The sequence below is a fragment of the Salmo salar genome, chromosome 19 (genome assembly GCF_965601325.2).
Source record: "Salmo salar chromosome 19, fSalSal1, whole genome shotgun sequence".
Lineage (NCBI taxonomy): Eukaryota > Metazoa > Chordata > Actinopteri > Salmoniformes > Salmonidae > Salmo > Salmo salar.
This window is the reverse complement of record NC_138309.1, coordinates 80,508,056-80,531,451: the sequence shown is the minus strand read 5'-3', so window position 1 is coordinate 80,531,451 and position 23,396 is coordinate 80,508,056. Positions and strand designations below refer to the sequence as shown.

At 39.4% G+C, this 23,396-nt stretch overlaps 2 protein-coding genes across 9 annotated transcripts; one reads left to right on the top strand and one right to left on the bottom strand.

The window, feature by feature from the left end:
* Positions 1 to 516: 516 nt before the first annotated feature.
* ap2a (Transcription factor AP-2 alpha) lies at positions 517 to 13,124 on the bottom strand. 6 transcript variants are annotated; one of them, XM_014159688.3, is made up of 7 exons: positions 13,003 to 13,124; positions 8,261 to 8,695; positions 7,081 to 7,132; positions 5,222 to 5,447; positions 4,535 to 4,653; positions 2,788 to 2,929; positions 517 to 1,930 (listed from the first exon to the last, which is right to left on the bottom strand). In XM_014159688.3, exons 1-7 carry the CDS (start codon positions 13,087 to 13,089, stop codon positions 1,648 to 1,650), a joined length of 1,344 nt encoding a protein of 447 aa, XP_014015163.1. In that variant the 5' UTR covers positions 13,090 to 13,124; the 3' UTR covers positions 517 to 1,647. The 6 variants fall into 6 exon arrangements, with proteins under 6 accessions (XP_014015163.1, XP_014015164.1, XP_014015165.1 ...); XM_014159689.3 differs by having other exon boundaries at positions 8,279 to 8,695; XM_014159690.3 differs by lacking the exon at positions 13,003 to 13,124 and adding an exon at positions 11,101 to 11,372.
* On the top strand, positions 11,985 to 21,655 carry LOC106579635 (transmembrane protein 14C). Of its 3 annotated transcripts, none has more exons than XM_082965996.1 (5): positions 11,985 to 12,055; positions 20,461 to 20,534; positions 20,684 to 20,785; positions 21,003 to 21,090; positions 21,205 to 21,655. In XM_082965996.1, exons 2-5 carry the CDS (start codon positions 20,462 to 20,464, stop codon positions 21,254 to 21,256), a joined length of 315 nt encoding a protein of 104 aa, XP_082822122.1. In that variant the 5' UTR covers positions 11,985 to 12,055; position 20,461; the 3' UTR covers positions 21,257 to 21,655. The 3 variants fall into 3 exon arrangements, with proteins under 3 accessions (XP_082822122.1, XP_014015206.3, XP_014015208.1); XM_014159731.3 differs by lacking the exon at positions 11,985 to 12,055 and adding an exon at positions 18,040 to 18,162; XM_014159733.3 differs by lacking the exon at positions 11,985 to 12,055 and adding an exon at positions 18,615 to 18,925.
* Positions 21,656 to 23,396: the final 1,741 nt, after the last annotated feature.

Sequence of the window (23,396 nt, the reverse complement as noted above, 5' to 3'; positions counted from 1 at the left end):
AAATAAGTTATCTTCCAACTGAACGCTGTCAAACAACACCAATAATTACAGACAGCCTAGTAGTAAAAAAATATTTGATGCATATCTTAAAACAAACAAAAAAACTGAGTGTTAGGGAATGGCAAGTGTAATAACCTTCAACACAGCCGTGTACATCTCACTGATTTTAAACAACGGTTTCGCTTGAGGGCTGGCGTTTCACACACGCATCAAACACCAATCTATTCATTGTTTTCTGTGTCATTTGGCACGGTAAAAAGCTCCGCTGCGGTTTTGAATGATCCTGTGCTATGAACTATGAGTTGAAAGTATATGTGTTTTTTTTTTTTTACTATAGCCTACTTGAGGGAAACAATGGGTTCAGCTGCTTATTTCAAGGAGCAATTGTCAGGGGACAGTTAAACGCAATTACTGTAACCGGGCTGAATAAAAAAAAAAATACCAAGAACAAAAATACACCCGGGCGTATATGAACCACTGAATAAAAAAATTAAAAGATATGAATACAAATCGACATGAAGCGTATCAAATATTTATTTTTTTCTGGGCAACAAAGGACTATAATACATTGACAGGCATGGGAACTATTGCCAGCAGAGGTCTATACAATACAGCTAAAACCGCCTCCAATTTGGACATACAAGATATCAGGTGGTCCCAAATGTTTTGAATTTCTTCGAACATAAAAAAAAAGAATCTAAAGACAATATCCATTTATTGCTTTTATGGTGCTTCAAGGGAAGAACAAGAGGTGAGACGTATTCTGATTGGCACAACACATCAAATCTTGTATAAAAACAAGAAAGTAGAAACACAAAAGAGTTCTTATCAGGATATCGCGTATGCTCTTTTCAACAACCAAAAAAACGGAATAGAATAAGGATGATAGAGAGAAAAATTGAGGTTTATTTCTATTACATTTGTTCACTTGCTTCAATGTCGCCTCAACATGCTACAAGAGGGCTGAATTGAAATATCCCAGAGAAAAAAAATACCCCAAACTTCTGTTTTCTAAGAACCATAAAACCACATGAAGAACTAACCGAATATTTAAACCCACTAAAACAGGAGGCAACAGATAAATAAAAAATAAGTTTCAACAGACGCACCATATTTACAATTCCCATTAAATTACAGATAAATAAATATATACATACATGAACACAGATTCCCTTATATAACCGTGAATCGTGTTGAAAGTTCAAGTTGGTCATTTGGAGTGAGAGTCTGCAACTGAAGTCATGACATGTAAATGTGGATTTTTCAAAGTTTATTATTCACAATACTGATAAGAATTCATCCTCTTTTAGCTTCTTTTTGTCATACGGTTACAATCGTAAATTGAGATATAATGGTCGCTGGATTTCAGTCCCTTGCAGCTCATAAGAAGAGGGAGCAGGCCTACATAAAAAGTCCTCCATGTGGCAAAGACCTTTCTCTCTCTGGAGCTGTTTCTTTGCGCCTTTCAGCAATTTTTTTCTCATTAATTATGGTGGGCATCTTGCACGTCGCTTTCCGAAAATCCAAAGTGTAATGGTAGTAAAAACAAACATGTAAAATCATTGCGAGATCAGGAAGTGGCCCGTTTACTTGATCAATAGTATCTATATGTATTTATAATATTTATATTGGGCTTTCAGGTGGGAATCACTTTCTGTGCTTCTCGTCTTTGTCTCCGCCTTTAGTGCCGCTGTCTGAGTGACTGTTGTTGTTCAGGTACATTTTGTCCATGGCTTTAATCGCCTCGGTCAGATAGTTCTGAAGAGCGGTGAGGGCCGCGCACATGGCCGGGGTCCCGAATCCGTGAGAAATGAGACTGAAATGGGTCAAGCAACTCTGAATCCCTGGCTCAAGAATAGGTTGTGGTCGAGAATTCCCCAAGGGAGTACGGTCCTGGGAAAGCAGGTCTGTGAATTCTTTGCATATTTGCCTAAAAGGGGAGACAATATATGTGTTAATTACAATCATAATTCCAGTCTGCCCCTAATATAAATTCAGTGTAAAAGAGTTGGCCAAAAATTATATTAATTTGATAGACTTTATATAGTTGTTAGCACAACATTAGTGTGGCCTATGGCATATTTGCTCAAAGTGACGTAGGCTATAGGCTACGTGTGATAGGCCTACTGTAGTGTCAAAATGTTTTAATGCAGTGGGGAAAGGTTATGTTGGCGTAGAACCAGCTATGTGTCAATGCAAACGCAATCACAGCAAACAAAATGGTTGCGTGTGGATGTGGCCTGCTCAATCGACCGACCAATGACACAGTACACTCCAGTTTGGAAAGGCTAATATAGGCCGATTCGTCCACGTGTTTTATTTCATGCTCACGCACAATTGTAAACATGTTTGGCATGAATCAAATGAAAAAGAGAGTTGGGATTTTAAATTCAGTTAGTTGACAGGGTGGAATTCCAAAAGTGTTTGTTCATTTGAGCATTTTGTCGCGTGCATAACATCGGGTGGTGACTTATCCGGCGCATTAGAAGCTACAATAATTTGACTTTAGTCGATTCATTTTTATCCAATAATTTTTGTTGGTCAGTTGTAATGTGTCACATTCATTCAGAATGCAATTAATTAGTGGATAAAAAAATACTACAATGTAACCCAAATAGCAATGACATAAATGTAACACTTCTGAAATCCATGAAAAACCTATTAAAAAGCCTACAACAAACGACCATCCATTTGAGTTTGTGTTTGCAAACACTGTCGATGTAAACATGAGAATGACTTGAAAACATTTTTGGGGGGACATACGAAATGTGATAACATAACACTTACTTCGTTGCCAATAACATGTTTTTTCTTTGGACGTGTTCGTTTGGGTCGGAATGCTGTCGGTTTGTATATTCAGCTACTGCCTTGGCTGGAAACTCAGTCTCGCATACATAACCAAAATCTCTGGCAAGATGCACTGCTTCGCCTAAGAAGGAAATAATGGATTGAGTGTATAATATATTGCTCTGAATTGGTGACATCAAATATAGACCAATTAACACTTCCACTTAACAGATGATTAATCTAATGAACGTCTTCGTCCAAAGAGAAGGCCTTATTTCCGTATCCATGTCTAAAGCAGTAGGCTATATATCACCTGTAGCGTTTCTTCTTTCACATTATGGAACAAAATGAAATGTTATGAATACAAGTCAGGCACCATACGTCCTTTTGAGAGAAGAGTTCACTATCAGGGAAACACTACAAAAATATTACAAATAGCCTCATGTACAACACCATGACATCGATTAGCCATCCCTAAACATTATTGAAAGTCCAGCAGATAATACAACATAGGAAAGCAATTTTAAAAGGCTATATACGTAAATCTCGCTCCGACATACTTTAGCTTTGAGAATTATAGGTTCATTCCATTGAGGTCTGCCTTTTTTGTTGATTTTGGTTTTAATTTCCTGAAACAGTTGGGTTTTTACTGCGGGGCTTCCTGACATAAATCTCAACTCCAGAAGAACGCATGCGCGCCAATTATCGTCAAAGCTCAAGTCCAGTAAACTCCTTTGTCGTTTCCATAAAATGGAGCGGATCATATACAATAACAGCACTTCAGAAAAAAAGCATAGTCTCTTCACTAAATAACCGAGAGCCTTCACCCCCCTCACCCCCTCCCTTATCGCAAAGAATCATACATTTGTTCAGCCTCATTACCATACAGCACCAAATTTCAATGAAGCACAATGAATATTGCATTCAGTCTTCGGCTGTAATGATTAAGAGGAACCAATGAACCATCCCATGCTTTCACCTTTAAAACCCACAGCTCACCAAATACCACCACGTTGAATAATAACGGTTCAACTTTGCAAGCAACATTTCTTTATTCAATAGCCAATGCCATCATCACAATACACCGTAAATGACTCATTTATATTATTTAATAGGCTCACAACATATAGTTCCTCCATAGGTCAGTTCCACTTCCATCACAGAGAAAGAACGAGCCCAGTGTAAATAATAGTAGACCAACACCAGTAGCTGTAGCCTAGTAGTAGCCTAGTAGTAGCCTAGTAGTAGCCTAGGCCTACTGGTACTAGCTTAATAATAATAAACGCCTTCTAACAATGATCATGATAACAAGCCACTAAAATAAATCAATATAATAAATCAATCGATCCACTTCTGCCAGAGGTGAAACAGCTCCACACTCCCGCTAGACAATAAATAAGCAAATGCCCATAACCCGGCTTCAACAGCGAGCCTAATTCATCTGGCACAAACTAGGCCAGCAAGGCTAACCGAGTCCTACCTCACAATGTAGTAGCCTAGCCTTAGGCCCATGCACTTTTACAAAGAGAGGATTGCACACAGGTAGGCTAAATACACAGGCCAATGTTGCGTAAAGCCTCTAGAATAATTACCATCATTATCTCTCTCAAAAATACACAGATATCCTTCATGCATTATTGGTCGGCCCAAATTACACTAACGTACTGATTTCAAATGTTCCCCCTGAAACCGTTCAAAAGCACCTGCTACCGGAACCGGAATTCAGATCATTTACAATGCAACTTACCTTCAACTAGTGACGTCAGCAGGGTAACGTTTGCAGCCTTGCGTCTACCTGCAGGTAGATTTAATCCAATTTTATCCAATTTCTCTCTGAGGGACCTTCCGCCATTCTTAGACTTGGCTCTGTGACAAGACAGTAAAAATAGGTTGCATGAATAGGCTAATTTATAAAATGGCATGTTCAATATTTCTTCAACCCTCAATTGGACACACTATCTGATCCAAAAAGCGTTGAATGAATATTATTTAATCAAAGAGATAACTATCTATTTGGCATCGTGTTTCTTTCATGTGCTTCTGTAACTATATATCGGTGTCTATAGGCCAGTTTGCGTGTCAATATGTCAACTCACTGAAACGGCTTTATTTGAGTAAATACACAATATACAGCCAAAATACTGGCTTTGCGTCTAGCTTAGAATCAATAGACCGAACATTACAGTAGTTTACTTTTGGTGTAGGCCTATGTGATGTGCTGAAACATGTGTTACAGGGTTGAGGGTAAGGCCAACAGTCCTACATTCATTTGTGGGCTACATTGCGAGAAAACAAATTCAGTGTGTGCGTAAAGTTAATATGGAATTTAACAGTCTGCCGTTCGGGCTGTTTTAAATGCAGGAGGTGTCACGCTTGGTCGATTTTAATTATTCGTGGGATAAAAAATGAGGAGAGACATTAAAGTCCGGCTCACCTTCTCAGCACCCCGCCCAGCAGTGACGCGTTGAGGCACTCAGGCGGCGAAAGTCGTCTCTGCACTTCCGCCACCGTGACCTTGTACTTTGATGTGGAGCTAAGCAGAGACAATCGACCCGGAACAGAGCAGAACACTTCGTTGGGGTTTACCACACCGCCAAAAAGACCGTCCTTATTTATCCCAATGGTGGAGACATTGTTGTTCTTGGATAAAGAAACTGGACCTAGGGAACACAAAGACCAAGTTCAGTGAATCTCATTCAATATAGACCCTTAACCATATGAGATTAATATCAAACGGAGTGTGGGTGTAGAGGTTTACACAAAATTCAAACATTGCGTATAGGGTAGGCTATGACAGGCCAAATCATAATGATAATATTAACACGAATCATAACATATTATATAAACAGGCCTAATAATAATATGAATAATAATATATGTATTGTTTTCTTGTTGGTGTTATTAGGCCTCTGCACAAAGGGCTAACCATTGCTAAAAACAATTTGATCGTATTTTAAGGCTTTGGTATAGGCCTATAGACCCTATATTTGTTTAGGGCTGGCTATATATTACATTTGACCTCTGAAACATGGCACATTTCTGCAGACACACGCGCACTCTCTATGTTGCAATTGTACAATACACACCACACACACATCACGCTGAGAGAAGCTGATTTTCAAATATCCATGGTCCCCCTCAAAAATACATTCGCGCGTGTCATTTCTCTTTGCAGGGTTTACCGTTTTGTGTGCAGGAACCGGAGACAAAGGGACTAGCCTTTTGGATAGATCACTTGTGACATTAAGAGCTCAGGGGAGGCTAATAGAGACAATAGAAGCTAAACGAACTCTTGAGATTACTAATATAAGAAGCAATTATCATGCTGACGCGGAAAGAGCATCTCTCAAGATTCATCCTCAGCGCATCTAATTTGACTTGACAAAAGACTCTACATGGCGAGAGAAGTAACGTTCAACCTGACCATGAAGTAGGTCTCAGACGCCCGAAATTGTCTTACAGTATAGGAGAAAATAATTAAATTCACACGCAATAATGCTAGGCCCATCTATATAATGCAACCCTGAACGCATTATTCCACAAACAACCGCAGCTATGTAAAACATTGATGGAATTGGACTCTATAAATGGTTTAGAGACCTTGCCTATTTTTGCAGGTTGAGATTTGTTCCACCTTGATGCAGGATGTGGTATCATCTTGATACTGAATACATACAGCATTAACAACTGTCATGTTAGATTTGCTCCTGAAGTGCAAAGAGAACTACTCACTGGACACAGACGTGACTTCAACATCTAGTTTTGATTTACATTTGGTTGCGTTGTCATCTAAGGTGAATTCAACGTGAAATCAACATAAAAAAGTAAATGGATTTAGGTTAAAAGTTGAGTAAAAAAAAGACACATATAATATATATCTTATGTTGATTACATCTTATGTTGATTACTTTTTTCAAATCCAATCAGTTTTCCACGTTGACATCATCGCATAGATTTTTTGGGTTGAAATGACGTGGACCGTGGGTAGTCTATAGGCCTATATACGATATCGAGCGAAAATGATGCAACACATTAAAACCTATAGTATACAGCATAACCTATATAGGGCATATTCGCATCTGACTACTTTGAAATGCTGACACTGGCCTTCATTGATTAAACATGTGCAGTTAGTTTGATGCACTCGAGCTCACGTATTAAAAAACACTGCGCATTAATCCATTTGGTTCAGTGAAGCCTTAGCTACCGCACCGAGCTCCGGAGTAGAGTGGTGGACTGGTGTGGTGTTCCGCTTGTGCAAACAGGCATGGCATCTCGAAGGAAATTGCTTACCTTTTTTAATTACAGTCTGGTCTGGGATGTGAATTCCTTGATCCTCAATATGCTGCAACACACAGATGCACAAACACTATTTAATAAAGAATACAGTGGAATTAATCTTACATGTCATGCTGTTTGCAAAAGGCTGGCGTGTAGCCCACAATCAGACAATATGGGGGGGCTATAGGTTACCTGTTATTATTTTCAGTAAAGGGGGAGGGTTATTGTCTATTGCTGTTGGGCAGGGTGCGTCGTGCACACCAGACTTAAATAACGCCTCATAATCGTGACCTGATTCCATCCACAGATTGGCTACTTACGAATAACTATTAATTATATTAGGAATAACGGTGGTATTACAAGCCGTGCACGCTAATTAGAGATTAGGCCTTTGTTTTCAAAAAAACTAAATGCTTCCTGACTATAGATAGACCCTTTACTTATTCGATTTCTTCGTATTATCCGCTGAGCGATGGAACTTCATCTAAAACATGGTGCTCAGTTAATGTGTAAAACTCCCGAGTGGACTGTTGTATTATTATAGCTCACAGACCCCCGCTCGTATCCGGACTTGAACGAGTCTTTTCAATGAGCACAATTCAATTAAATATGAAGGGAGGACATCCAGAATCGCGTCAAAAAATGACAGGGTATATGAATCGTGGTATCCCATCCATTTTGTGAGAGGGGTTTGAGATCAAATTATAGTCCTCAGAGCTGCAGTTTAGATCTGTTTAGTTTAGGGTAAGTGTTATTTATAACACCATGTATATTTTCAGTGGAGGGAGGGGGTAAACAAATTATCTGTAATAAGGCTAATAACGTGCAAACACAGCTCGAAAATATAGACTGAATAATCCATGCAAGTAGGCTTGTATAACATGTTTGACTCGAAGGCGTTTGTAAAATCAAATTGCGGTTGATACATTCATATAAAAAGGCCTCTGTCAATTAAATTCAATTACTGACATAATCTTTTGCTATTTCTGCATTTATAAAATTGAGTCATAAAATGTAGGCCTTAACATTTAATACAGAGCTGCCAATTTACAGCAGCAAACTTTAATAGAAGGCTACGCGTGAAATAATCATTTCTAAATCGTAATTATAAAATAATAATAACAACAATTATTATGATTATAATATCAATAATGTGAAAGTAATAATGTAATAGTAATAATAATATAATTACCAAATAATGCTGAATTACCTGAACATCTTCTAAAGAGTGATGTATTCCATGGATTGGGATAGAATCTGAGAGTCCCGTATCGAGTCCGTGGCCCGACGGCAGGAGCACTTCTCTCCGATACTCTCTACAGAGCTGATGGGGCAAGCCGCGGTGCTGGTGCAGCAAACTGCTCTCTTGACTCTGCCTCTGGCCCGGCCAGCCAGGGTGCTGTGGCTGCGGCTGAGCATGCAGGGAGTTGAGGGAGTAGGGGTCGTTGACGTGCGAGTAGGGGTCCTGAGACTGGGAGTAGATGGGCTGGTAGGGTGGGGGAAAGTACGGTGGCTGGAAGTCGGAGTTTGGGGTATGGGAGAGCGGAGGAGCACTATACGGAGACTGGCCCACGCCTCCCAGCTGAGGTAGTCTGGCTGTCCCATTGCTGGTACCGTCGTGACGATCCTGCAGAAAAAAGGAATCGGAGAAATTAAACCTATACACCAACCCTCCATTTTACCCGTTTCCACAGGGACTTTTATGGACCATCAGGACTATTGCGTGTGTATCCAAATTTGTTGGTTGAAATTAAATAAACTATGGGCAATATTGAATTAAATCAGATCCCTGTTGAACGGATGAATAATAGCCTAATAATAATGATAGTAATACTAACGATAACAATAATAACAGTGATAATTACTGTAGGCCAATAATACATTCGTATTTGACCGTTTTTGAAAAATAAATAAATGAATAGGCCCACAGTTGGAATATTTCGATACTGATGTAAAATGTGAGAGCAATGTTGCATCCGTATTTGTTTGGCTTAAATTGTCTGTATGCTATCTTAGCAAAATAATTTGATTTAAAAAAAAAATGCAATAATCGGAGTCTGAATGCAGCATGAAGTATAAGGCCTATTTCAGTCTTTGCCAAGGAGTCCAACTTACCATCGCGGAAAAACTGTGCACTAACATCTGTGAAGATTTTCGAGCGATTCAAAAGATATTTTTCTAAATAAAAACGTTGACAAATCAACGAAAATTTACGAGCAAACAAAATAAAGCCAGCAACAACACTATCACGTAGCCCAATGTTCAGATAAGCATCAGCGAAGAACGATAATCCATCAGAATTTGGTTAAATTCCCACTATCCTTCATTCGATTCTAAAATGCAGTGTTTGGTCTTGCGGATTTATGTTTAAAGTTTCTTGTATCCGTGTTCCGTCGTCTGGCTCTATCACTGCTGTCCCTTCGCTTGAGCTCTATTAGCAAAGAGCTGCTTCTTCCCTTGGACTCCTAATAGCAGATATTCATGACTATTAATATTAGGCTACACGAATTCTTAATAAGGGTAGAATGGTCGGAAATCGAGCGTGAAGCAAGGAACCAACTCAAGGCAGAGTCTGCACTAAATGACGTCCATTGAATGAGGAATCAGTATATCTAATCAGAGATGAGGAGAGAAAGAGGGAGTGAGTGAGGAGGGGAGAGAGAGCGGGAGACAAAAAGAGGGAGATTCTCTTGCGTCTGACGAATCAGAGAGAGAGGGGGGAGGGGTTTAAAAGGTTCGAGGGCAAACAAAAGTGAAAGAAAGACAGAATGAAGGGGTGACCAGAGAGAGAGAGGAAGACCCATGGAAAGAAACAATGTGCACCTCTGATTCGTGTTAAAATCCAGCAAACGCTGAGGGCATCTCGGCTGGCACATTTGTACTGTTCAGAGGGCGGTTGTCTGCTCGCCTTTGTTTTCCAATCCAGATTCCGACGCCTCGCGTTCCATGGCCCTTCCCGAATATCTCCAATGAATGAATCCTGGGTTATTCGACTTCAAACTACGCCATCCAAGATAACTTTAACTCGGAACAAATATATTACAAAGTTCTCATACGGATACGCACCTCACACGCTTATGAAATTTACTTCCCCTACTAACCTATTTGCACGCGACCGTTTTGACAAAACAGCGAAAGAGTCCTCATTATGAAAACACCGTGTAGTTAACACTGATTTATATTAACAGAAACAGGTATGTTACCCGTAAATTAAACTGGGTTTGAGAGAATCACAAATTCAAGCCCAGCGTTTCTTCCCTGCTCTTGACGAGACTATATTCCTTCTCCAGACCCGAGCAAAAATATGTTCAACTGGCTTCACCGCTCCTAAACAACTGCCTGATATGACTGCTAAACTTTCTGTGTGTGCTATAATAACAACCACTCAGCCTGTGTACGAGCCAAGGGCTTGAAATGCACCGACTTCTTTCATAAGAATACTAGGGATAGGCATCCCATAATTTATACTACATTTAAACACATTATTTTAAACATACCTTTTCGATGATAGTTAGCAAATACATGTTGAGTATGTCTCCCTAAATGTATTACCTATGTACATTATCTTACATTATATGTATAGGCCTACATTTGACTCATTGTTCAGCAATGATTTTAGATAAATCCTATTTTACACAATTTCGTTAAAAATGATATAAACCTACGTGTCTCTATTATTGCCTGTGCATCATGTTTGACAAGTATTAATCTTCTTCCTTGCTTTGAAAATGTATGATTATGATTATTAATATGACTGTTATGATGATGATGATATTTATTACAATATTTGCGCTATAAATATTGAAACTGTAAAATGTATATTTTTACACAATAAAAACTGTAATGAGTCCATATCAAAATTGAAACATATCGAACATATGAAATAAACCAGTATGCAGCTTTATATCCTTCAGTTGAATTAAATGTTTCCAGACAAATGTCAAAACAATTCCAGATTTTGACGAAATACAAATAAAACTGCACGCCATTAATGACATGAAAACTGCAATAAATCAAATATGAGCCTCTTACCTCGTAATCTTCATATTTTATATTGTCAGTTAATTTCCAAAGCATTTTCATGGGTTGTGGTGGATCTTGAGAGCGCCTCTCCTTGTTTTACACAGTGAATTGTGCTCCAGCTGAAAGTATTCGAGGTGAACTTGGCTGTCTGCGCTCTGAGATCTCCCTCTAATGGTGGAAGTAAAAGGCTCGCGCACCACTGTACTAACATTCGCATTCCCTCATTAGCATATCAGCAGCCCCTTGATTCCATCTGCCCAACATCAATGGACAACACAGGTAAAACTGGAGAGAGACGACACATGTATTTACTTCTCCCACATTCAATGACAATATACAGCACGAACTGAGCGTAAGCATTAAATATGACAAAAGGGCAAGAACAAACCCTGCACCTAGGCAGAAGTGTGAACGTTCATTATTATGATGGATATGATCAAACTAATAATTGGATAATACGTGTTATATCTTATATTAATTTGCTTTACTTTTCTTGCATATTCCGTTTTAGCAGACGTTGTTTCATGAGAATGTTTTATGAAACAACTTCATAAAAACAACTTACATCATCACACACACACATGGCCTAAGCTATGGTATAATCGGTGTCTGTATCTTCAACTTGCCCTGAAGAGCGTGCCACACTTAGGCCAAATACTCTCTCTCTCTACTATTCTCTTAATACCTGGTTTTCGTAAACTGTTGTTTTAGATGTATTTAGACAATGAGAAGCTATTCTGTCACTGTCATGTAAAAGAGGGAACACTCTAAAGTAGCTATACAGCTCCATTGACGACATGGAAGAGCGCCGTTTTTGGAATGTAAATAATTAACACAACAAAACAGCTAGTTTAATGTGAATGAGGGTCTAAAGTATTTAGTCTCAGTCCCGTCGCCGGCGAAGTTGAGCACCAGGGGTTTCGGGTCAAGAACCAGGTCGACAATTCCAGATTACCATTTTTTGGTGGGGTACCTTTATAACCAGTTGTTATTAGAGAGAGGACCCATGAAACTAGCTCACAATGACAACTATCGTCTAGGTAAAAGTGCCTTAGAAATCGTGGGATGTGTATGTGTGTCTGTGTGCTGCGGTGTTGATTTTAGAGGTGGTGTTCTTTCGGAGAGTGAAAACTAAATCTCACCATGCTTGTGTTACCGACCTCATTTTCACCGCGTTAGAACGTTCTGTTTTAAAATCTACATTGAATTATTATTTAAAAACCCTTTCACCAGGCCAACATACACAGTAATACATCGATCGGATAGATTTCTTTCGAACTTTGAGATGACAAGAACCACAACTCCTAGGAGAGATATCATTTTAGTATACGTGATTTCAAGTGTTGGTTATTTACCATCGCAGAGACGAACTAACATATAAAATGAACACTTGGAGTATATTATGTAAGACTGTGCTATGTTAAATGATTGTATTCACACTTTTAAAAAAAAACCCAAAGCAAAACAAAATGTGTGAGCACGGTTCTTTCAAATAGATGTTTACTGTTCACACATTCCATATAGGCTATTCTTTGCTTCTTTATAAGGGACGGGTTTCTATATTCTTAAATTGCTTGAGCGGTATAGCCTACGTACTATGCATCATGTTAAACAGACTTTCCCAAAGTTAGCACAATAGCCAATACGCTATTGTTAATCAGGGGTAAATGGGACATTATTAACGTTTGATGAAAACTAACACTGTACAAGTGAAAATAATTTAAACAATACCTATAGAATATAACTTTATTTATATTTAGGCTAAAGATAGTGCTACTTTTCTACAAGGCAATCAATCGTTTATGGCGAATGTATTTCCCAATAGTGTCCATAAATTCGACATATTACCTTAAACTCCTGTAGTACGCACACGTATTATAACACCTTTGTCTTGAAATAAACAACACATACCTGCCAATCTCCCATTTTGCCAAATATCGACGTAATTTTTTTTTCAATCTGTCCTGATATGGTAGCTTGCATGTCGTGTAATCTCATTGAGCCTTCGGTCTCTAAAACAATTTGAGCTTTTACCTGTGCTGAACGAGATTACTCACCTGGCCATAAAAACCGTGTGGGCCACCTGGTGGCGCATGCGCAATGGACCGGTGTGTGTAAATCTACCTGAAGTCGAGGTAATGGTCTTACGTGAATTTGCATGTGGGTCTCACTGCACTGAACAGGGAGAAAAGGGTACAGCAGCAACTTGTTTTATATGGGTTAACTGTTGTGGATAGGCCTACTCAGCGAGGTCAACAATATAACTTGAATGGCATTTTACCATTTTTACATGTATAAATACTAAACTAAATGAAAAATCTTATTGAATTACAACATGTCAATAAGTTGGCTCTGTCAGTTGGTTGTAAAATATATATTCACATTCAAAATGAAACTGTATCAGGATAAAAATCTGATGGTTACTGTAACATCATCACTTATACACAATCTACCAGATCCACTTACGTGCATTGGGGTCACAGTTTATTTATCATCTGTTTATTTCATACTTATGTAAACTCCTCGGGATGAACTCATCTTCACCAGGCACACCAACAACAACAAAAAGAACAACACGTGCGCGCGCTGAGGTTATAAACGTATTTTCTTTTAATTAATGTCGACTCTATGCATGTTGTGGTCAACAACATGGTAGCGTTGCACTGTCAATTGCAGAATGGACAGATATATGGCTTGAACAATGGTGTGTTATTTAGTTGATATAATTATGATAAATAAACCAAAATAACAATTATGCCATGTCAAATTCAACAGTGAGCTAGGCCTATATAGCATAAACAACAGCCCTTTACTTTTGAACATACTTTTCCTAAGAAAACATAGCTCAGTTTGAAATAGATACTCACACAATTTTTAACGCAAACACTCAAATATTTTAGATTATATATTTTTTATTTAACTTGCACACTTCATTTGACTGTTGTGTTATAGTCTGTCATTGGCAACTGTCTACAACCTTGTATTCTATACATGTTTGAGGGAATATTAAAGTTTCACTTCAAAGACAATCGATTTGAGAAGAATAGAAGTACAGGCAGGAGTACAGATGAAATAGAACAATTAAAATATATTTCAGAGCAGAAAGGTGTATTGGGATACTGTGCACAGGAACGCTGCAAGTGTGCTGAGTGAGTTCTGGCCAGGATAAGTTTCCATGTTAATATCCAACCTGTTTGTCTAAGGCTTGGTTTCAACCGTTAGCACCCCTACCACGAGCCCCCGGCACAATTTCCGTTAAGCACCATAAAACCGTGCTAGATGCTTAATAGGCAACGATACTGAAACGACTGGTTGCACTTTTTGGGCATTGATATATCTCACAATTTAGTAAGGGTAATGCGCATGTAATGCGTCTTGCCAATAACAACAAAAATGTATTATCATTATCATCATCGTCAGTAGTTGTTGTATTTCAGATGTTTACTGAATGAACAGTCCAATGATAAAGATATAATCTACTTCACAACATGACATGTCATAGAATGTGTTTAATGTGGTTAATTCATATTTCGTGCGTAATTCTTATTTACCCAAACCTTGGCACATAACTTTATTTATTATCGTACAAGAAGGCGTGATGAATCTGGCTTATAGCTACGTAAATAAGAATCAAATTGTTTGAAGCACTATAAATAAGGAGTAAAACATTTTACACAAAATTAGCCAATATTATATTCCTGCCCTCATGTGCTTCAAATTTAACCAAGAAAATCTATGAAGAGGCCTCTCACATAATGTTATGAACTCTAGAGTTATAGATGTGTACTTACCCTATGTGTTTCGAGTGATGAAACAATCGTTATTCTCAAATGACGATCTCCACAATAATAAATTGTGGTCTTGCGCCATCAAGCGCTAAGAGAAAGAAGAGCACCGCAGAAAGCCAGAGTTTCCAATTCAACGGTATTTGAAACCAAATGTATTGTGTGCAAAGGGAATTCCAGTAAGAAATAGTACGCCCAAAGCCTACCAGGTCAGCGCAGAGCACTTCACTGCAATGATCATTTAGTTTAATGAAATAGACTATAAGACAAAATTACCTTTATATCAAGAATACGCTTTAATTATTCCCTATACTCGAATTAAACATATATATTTTTAATGTACCATTTCGTCTCATCCTAAAACCCTTCATAATGATAATAATCTCAGATTTGGCCCAGTATTCCTATTTATGGATCCCAGACATATACGATCTGAACACAGACGTCGGCAGCTATATACCTTAATTGATCTTCTTGCGCCATCTTTTGGCAGAAATTATACAATTTAAAGGCATTCCATTTACTGTACAATGCAAACACAAACGATTTTCCACTTGGCTGTAGGGCCTACTGTAGTCGATTCACCAAGGCGCCGTTTCCCAGACCCTTGGTAGCGTTAAGATCAACGTTAGAGACATCTTATGATGCATCTTTAGTAGTCGAGGTGTTTCCCAGAGCGTTAGTAACATGGCTTTTAAAAACCTTCCCACATCAATGAAAAGTGCATCGATATAGGCTTCTTTCCTGCCTTACCTCACATGATATCATTATAAAACAATGTATAGGTGTTTTGTGTTAATGGGCATTATCATAGGATGATACATGTTTTATTTGGGTAATGAATAGGAGAAAATGTGGTCTGATATTTGAAATATGTATTTGTAACATTTTGTCAAGCTTAATTTTATAACAAGCTGAATCTAGAAATTGGAAACTATAAACACCAAGCCATTGTCAGAGGTCAGCCTAAGAAGAAGAATACAGCATGACTGCTATTCAGCACATTTGAACATGAAACCTGTAAGTCTGTGTTTACACAGGCAGCTCAATTATTCTATATATTTTTCTCACTAATTGGTATTTTGACCAATCAGATCAACTGTGAAAAAGAGCTGATGTGAAAAGATATTATGTGATTGGTCAAAAGACCAATTATTGGGAAAATTCTCAGAATTGGGCTGACCCTGTAAATGCAGCTTTATACGTTTTCAAGTTTAATTGTCACATGCACAAGTACAGTGAAATGCATTACTTGCCGCTAGTGGGCATGATCCAGACTGAGTTTTTCGGGGTCATGCCCACTATATACCTCTCTCTCTCTCTCTCTCTCTCTCTCTCAATTCTCACGGAAGACATGAGCCCTAGGACCATGCCTCAGGATTACCTGGCCTGATGACTCCTTACCGTCCCCAGTCCACCTGGTCATGCTGCTGCTCCAGTTTCAACTGCTCTGCCTGCGGCTATGGAACCCTGACCTGTTCACTGGACGTGCTACCGTGTCCCGGACTTGCTGTTTTGGACCCTCTCTCTACCGCACCTGATGTCTCTAACTCTGAATGATCGGCTATGAAAAGCCAACTGACATTTACTCCTGAGGTGCTGACCTGTTGCATCCTCTACAACCACTGTGATTATTATCTGACCCAGCAGGTCATCTATGAACGTTTGAACATCTTGGCCATGTTCTGTTATAATCTCCACCCGGCACAGCCAGAAGAGGACTGGCCACCCGGCACAGCCAGATGAGGACTGGCCACCCATCAGAGCCTGGTTCCTCTCTAGGTTTCTTCCTAGGTTCTGGCCTTTCTAGGGAGTTTTTCCTAGCCCCCGTGCTTCTACATTTACATTTTACATTTAAGTCATTTAGCAGACGCTCTTATCCAGAGCGACTTACAAATTCTACATCTGCATTGCTTGCTGTTTGGGATTTTAGGCTGGTACAGAAACGTACAGCACTTTGTGACATCAGCTGATGTAAAAAGGGCTTTATAAATACATTTGATTGATTGATTGATTGATTGATTGATTGATTGATTGATTGATTGATTGATTGATTGATTGATTGATAATGCATTTCACTGTACTTGTGCATGTGACAATTTGGTTCTGTATCAGCAGTTTTTATCTTGTTATGTCACTGACAGTCACTCAATTAGACATGTCAGCTAACAATCTTTAGATTGGTAGTTAGTCTAGCCAGATATCTAAACTTGGAGTAATCATAGCCGAATACCGACCGGGCACGCAGGGCACATCCCAGGGGCTTTAACCTCCAGGGGGCCGCCATTGATTTTTGTTAGTCATTGCCACTCAGATATCATATTAACATGGCATAAGTCATTACAAAATGTGTAGAACTGCAGGAAATTAGCTTTAAAACTGCCAACATGTCTCTCTGCCCCATGGCAAAATAGGTAGAATTGCAGAAATCTTGATGGGGGGGGGGTCACTAAAATGTTTTGCTGTGTGGGAGGTCCCCAAACCAAATATTACTTAGGGCCCCCAAACAATGCAGTAATCAATATCAGTAGTATCATTAAAAAAAGTAAAGTAGAACAAAAACACGAGAAATAGAAATAAGAAGAACACAAGAAAGTAAGTAAGCTATATACAGGCTCAGTTCCAGGGCCAGTGCCAATTCTGTACTCTACCTTCACACTGTTCTCTCTACCTGTTGGTTTCGGAAACACTCACAAATTTGGCTCGTAAATAACGATGCATCTGGTACGATCAACGTGATGCTTTAGTTACATCGCAACTGGGAAACGAGGCACTGGGCATTTATTAGCCATATTCTGTTTTGTCAGTAGGCCTTGTGGTTACCATAGTGATCCATTCTGAACATATGTCTAAAACACCTTACAAACACTCAAATTCAACTCATATTAAGTGTATCACTTTTTGCGGATATTACTGTCTGCATTAGGCCAATATTCTGAAAAGTAATTCATTGCAATTAAATAAATAGGCTACGCGATGTAGTGTCACAATACATTCACTGTATTTCATCAATTAATTACAGGCCTTTAAAATATTAGGTTTCCCCTTGTATATGTGCTTTAATTGCATGTTTTTATACATTTATTGTAGACACTTGAACAGAGCTTTTGTCAATTATTTTTGATAGTGTCACTTCGTAAAACGTTATAATTGGGGGTACATGGGATATGAGGTCCAGAGTGTTCCAGACTAATTACGTTATGCTGTCTGCCATGTGGAGAAAAACTTCACTTCCCGTGGGGTCTTTGGCAACGCGTCATTACTACGATACGCCAAAAGGAGCAAGGTTGTACACAAGCTTGTGTTTTTACTATTCATCCAAAGGTTTCCTAAGCTTGACAATATAGCTATCTGCCTTATAAATGAATGCCGATCGCACACATGGGCAACTCCATTGACTCAATGGGCACTGTTGTCATAAACTGCTAGGTTTGCTATGTTGCCCTCTGACTTGCACTTTTGTGGGATTGATTTACTATCTAACTTGTTTCCCAACCGATACATTACAATGTACTGAAGAAAATGGAATATAATATATATTTTAAAAAGAGAAACATTGTAGCAACGTTGGGGGCAATTAACTACAGTGTTCCACTGAGGAATTTAGCTGGAACAGGCTACGCTGTTACCAGAAGATAGTGACCCTACCGTCACGCTTGTTTACACTGAGCTGCAGTGGGGGTCTTGGATCCTGGTTCCATTAAGACACGGTGGGGCCTGCATGAGATATGAGTTGGGAAATGTACTTCAATGTACGGATGGGATATGCCACTCTACTCCAAAATGTACTTTTATCCACACTGCTGCATATAGAAATTGTAAATACTTCAAGTTTTCCAAGAAAACTGCACTTTGTCCTCATGCTAGCTAGCGTTAGCCACCGCAGTTGTTATGGAACGTGGTGTTGAACAACAAAGGAGCTGATTGGCTGACACTGCCAATACAAAACGGCTGAGGTGGCTACTGCTATGTAGCATGAGGACAAAAAGGGCAGTTTTCCGGAAAACTAGCAGTTTTTCAATCTTCTCGATGGAACAGTGTGGATAAAGGTAAAATTGAGTACAGTGGTATATCCCATCCCTGCGTTGAGGTACGTTTTCTGACACATATCTCGTGCCAGCTCCAATGTGTTTTAATGTAACCATGATTGCGTTCCGTTCCCAGTGCAGCTCAGGGTAAACAAGCATAACGGTAGGGTGGTGTCTTCTGGCAAGCTATATTGTTTCTAAGTGAACAGGGGTGTATTCATTATGTCTTGCAAGGGAAACCGTTTAAGAACCAAACTGAAGCAAACGAAATGGGGAGGGAACCTACCTGATTTTGTCCAATAGAAACTTTTGTTTTCGTTGCAAGACATTTAACGCATTAGTGGAAACCAAGACAGTTCTCAGGGCAGGTCTGTTACTTTTCGTAACAGGTTAGGAGAATGAACGTGGAAGGTTAGGATAATTAGGTTAAAGTTAGGATAAGCTAAAATTGTCCCTGACGTGACTCAAACATACTTTTGCATATTTTGTGTATGTGGACGCCACTTCAAATTAGTGGATTAGGTTATTTCAGCAACAAACGTTGCTGACAGGTGTATAAAATCGGGCACACAGCCATGCAATCTCCATAGACAAACACTGACAGTAGAATGGCCTTACTGAAAAGCTCAGTGACTTTCAATTGGGCACCGTCATAGGATGCCACCTTTCCAACAAGTCAGTTCGTCAAATTTCTGCCCAACTAGAGCTGCCCCGGTCAATTGTAAGTGCTCTTATTGTGAAGTAGTAGAAACGTTTAGGAGAAACAACGTCTCAGCCGCGAAGTGGTAGGCCACATGAGTTCCAAACTGCCTCTGTAAGCAATGTCAGCACAAGAACTGTTCGTCGGGAACTTCATGAAATGGGTTTCCATGGCCGAGCAGCCGCACACAAGCCTAAGATCACCATGTGCAATGCCAAGCGTCAGCTGGAGTGGACTCCATTGGACTCTGGAGTAGTGGAATGCGTTCTCTGGAGTAATGAATCATGCTTCACCATCTGGCAGTTTGGGATGAATTTGAGATTAATTGGAACGCCGACTGCGAGCCAGGCCTAATCTCCCAACATCAGTGCCCGACCTCACTAATGCTCTTGTGGCTGAATGGAAGGAAGTCCCCGCAGCAATGTTCCAACATCTAGTGGAAAACTTTCCCAAAGGAGTGGAGGTTGTTATAGTAGCAAAGGGGGGACTAACTCCATATTAATCTCATTTTGGCATGAGATGTTCGACAAGCAGGTGTCCACATACTTTTGGTCATGTATGGTATCTAGCCACAACCAGGTCTGCCCTGAGAACAGTCTGGGTTTCCACTAATGCGACGCAACTTCTTGCAACAGAATCGGCGTAATCAATACACCTCAGCTTAGCAGTTAGCTACATTTTTGCGAAACAACAAACGTAGCCATCTAACATATTTAACAGGCACATCTTGAGTTAATTAATGACTTGCTACATGTGTATTGTCACCACATGTCCACTGCCAATTCTTCTGCAGTGGGTTTGGCAAAAGGCGATAGTAGCCTAACATTCTCCCTGTTTCCTTCGTTACGTGTTCTAGAATGACTGATTGGGTTGGATATGGGTATGCAGCACTCATTGCATCCGGAGGAGTGATGGGCTATGTCAAGGCACGTACGTTTATTATTGTGCCGTCATGTTAACTCAATTGAATAGAGGAAATAGCTTTCGAGTCTAATGCATTGCATCATATTTCCAGTCTTGTGACAATGAACTGGTAACACGGTTTCCACTCTCCCCTGTACATCTTTTGGTGTCTCCAGGCAGTGTCCCCTCCTTGGCGGCAGGTCTTCTCTTCGGCAGCCTAGCTGGGGTTGGTGCCTACCAGATATCGCAAGATCCTACAAATATTTGGGTGTCTCTAGGTTAGTAAACCTCTGGTGTAGTCCCTCACTGTTTTGTGAATGTATCTCTGTTAAAAGTACAGTTTCTGTCACATTTAGACACCCTAACCAAGTATGCATACATATGTCTCATCGCCCAGACCTCTCTTGATCACTACTAACTGATTTCTAGCTACTCATGATAATTAGTTTTACAGTAGACCTACTGTATTGAGTCAATTCCCCCTGTATCACACAGTCACATCAGGAGCCCTGGCAGGTGTGATGGGAAAGAGATTCTACGCTTCCAGGAAGATGATGCCTGCTGGAATGACGGCATCAGCAAGGTAGCCAATCAACTCCCTTCTTTTTTTGTTGTTGTTTCAGGACTAGGAAATGGGTATGAGGACGATGCGGTATGAGATTACTTAACGTGTTATTTTTGTCTCTACCTTGTGTAGTCTACTTATGGTGGGGAAGCTGGGTGTTGGAATGCTGCTGCAGAAGCCCTAGGAGTCATAATGCACTGAAATGAAGAAGACTTTCACAGACACTGACGTTTAAATCACTATCCTCTCGTGCTTTTCTACGGTCTTATATCGTTCATGAAGAATATCAGTGATATATGTGGATGTTATTTTGGAAAAAGGTATAATTGAACAATGATTTATAAAATAACAAGGACTGTCATGCATTTTTGTTCATATTGTTACGCAGATTGTCATTACGTTACAAGATATAAATGAACCATGAAGTTGTGTATAAGGTTTATAAGATGGCCAGTGTTTATTTATTTACCTTTATATAAGCGTAGACTGCCATCATACATAATAACTGAAGTCAATGCTGCCTTAGCCACTGATGCAGTAAATGACAACTCTGGATATATGAGCAATAAACCTTTAACAATTACAGTTTTAGGAAGAATTTCCTAATAAAATGTCCTTTGAGTTTAGTAATGTAAACAAAACACTTAAAAATAATAGAAACAGAATATAATTACATTATAAAAATCTAGAATATAAAATTCACAAAAAATCTAATATTATCATAAACTAATTGCAAGAGGCATGCCAGATGTCGGCATCCAACGGTTTCTGGACGTGATTGTCTATGAGGGATACTTTAGAGCAGTGTTTCTTAAAGTATTGGTCGGACCCAAAGTGGGCCCTGGACATGCGAGAGGTGGGTCGTAAAATGATGAGAATACATCTATAATTACACATTTATTTCTTCTTAATTTGGGTCATTGGAGGACGATTTGAGTGATGGGAGGATTGACAAGTTGAAATTTTCTTGGGTCTTGAGCTGAATTTCTTTTTTTTTTAAGAACCACTGTTTTAGAGCAAACACATCAGCCTGTCAATCAGCAATTACAATAGATGGTTACGGTCCTCTTCTGGTGACGTTAGAGGGATCTGTCCTGGCATATGTCTTGTGTTCATATACATCACCCAAATGATGCCAGTATAAAAACATGTATAGAAGGTATAGAAATGTCTCTCCTTGAACATCCCTGTACATGTTACTTTGTTGGAATAATACATTGGAGGCCTTTCAGAAGTACATGCACTGAGGGCAGTGAAGTTCAGAGCTACAAAACAGTTTCCTTCTTAGTGCAGATCAGACTGGCTAAACCTGCGAGTTGGATTTATAGCTTCTCTTGGTGCACTAGCGATTCCGTACTTGGATGCCAAGTCTACCCTCCCATAGACTCGCTGTGTAGGTGGACCTCTAGTCTGGTTGCTATAGGTTTTCCACAGATCTGAGTAGCTCTGGCCTTTTCATTTGAGGCCATCATAATCTGAAAAGAAAAAAAGATCAGAGTGATCCATGTGCTGAATTTACTATACCATAGTTACAGGACCCCTTCTATAGGGACAATTTTCTGGACACAGATTCAGCCTAGTCCAGGACTAAAAAGCATGCACATTGGGGAATTTCTGTTGAAAGTGCTTTTTGGTTCAGGACTAGACTTAATCAGTATCCTGGGAAATTGGCCCATAGTGTGTTCTTTCCAGCCTCAAAGTAACTCTGAGACAGACATCCATGGCAGAACATCCACTCACTTTCATTGCATCAAAATGGCTCTCTTTAATGTCATGTAGATGAATGTTAATGTACAGTGCATTCAGAAAGTATTCAGAACCCTGGACTTTTTCCACATTTTATTACGTTACAGCCTTATTCTAAAATTGATTTAAATTATATTTTTTCTCCCTCAATTTACACACTACCCCATAATGACGAAGCAAATTATTGCTAATGCATTAAAAATCAAAAACATAAATATCTTATTTACGTAAGTATTCAGACCCTTTACTAAGAGTCTTGAAATTGAGCTCAGGTGCATTCTGTTTCCATTGATCATCCTTGATGCTTGTACAACTTGTTTGGAGACCACCTGTGGTAAATTCAATTGACTGGACATGATTTGGAAAGGCACACACCTGTCTATTTAAGGTTCTACAGTTGACAGTGCATGTCAGAGCAAAAATCAAGCCATGAGGTTGAAGGAATTGTCCGTAGAGCTCAGACAGGATTGTGTCGAGGCACAGCTCTGGGGAAAGGTGTATAAAATCCATAGTCAGACTTTCAACGTGGCACCGTCATAGGCTATCACCTTTCCAACAAGTCAGTTCGTCAAGTTTAT

Bases quoted from the DNA above. Each gene is read 5' to 3' on its own strand.
- LOC106579635 (XM_014159731.3), top strand. From the start codon at position 18,044: ATGAGGTCCAGAGTGTTCCAGACTAATTACGTTATGCTGTCTGCCATG. The intron at 18,163-20,460 runs GTTGTACACAAG...TACGTGTTCTAG, and splicing joins GATACGCCAAAAGGAGCAAG to AATGACTGATTGGGTTGGAT. The intron at 20,786-21,002 runs GTTAGTAAACCT...TGTATCACACAG, and splicing joins AAATATTTGGGTGTCTCTAG to TCACATCAGGAGCCCTGGCA.
- ap2a (XM_014159688.3), bottom strand. From the start codon at position 13,089: ATGAGATTACACGACATGCAAGCTACCATATCAGGACAGATTGAAAAA. The intron at 5,448-7,080 runs GTAAGCAATTTC...TGTGTTCCCTAG, and splicing joins CCAGACTGTAATTAAAAAAG to GTCCAGTTTCTTTATCCAAG. The intron at 2,930-4,534 runs GTAAGTTGCATT...TTTCCTTCTTAG, and splicing joins GCTGACGTCACTAGTTGAAG to GCGAAGCAGTGCATCTTGCC.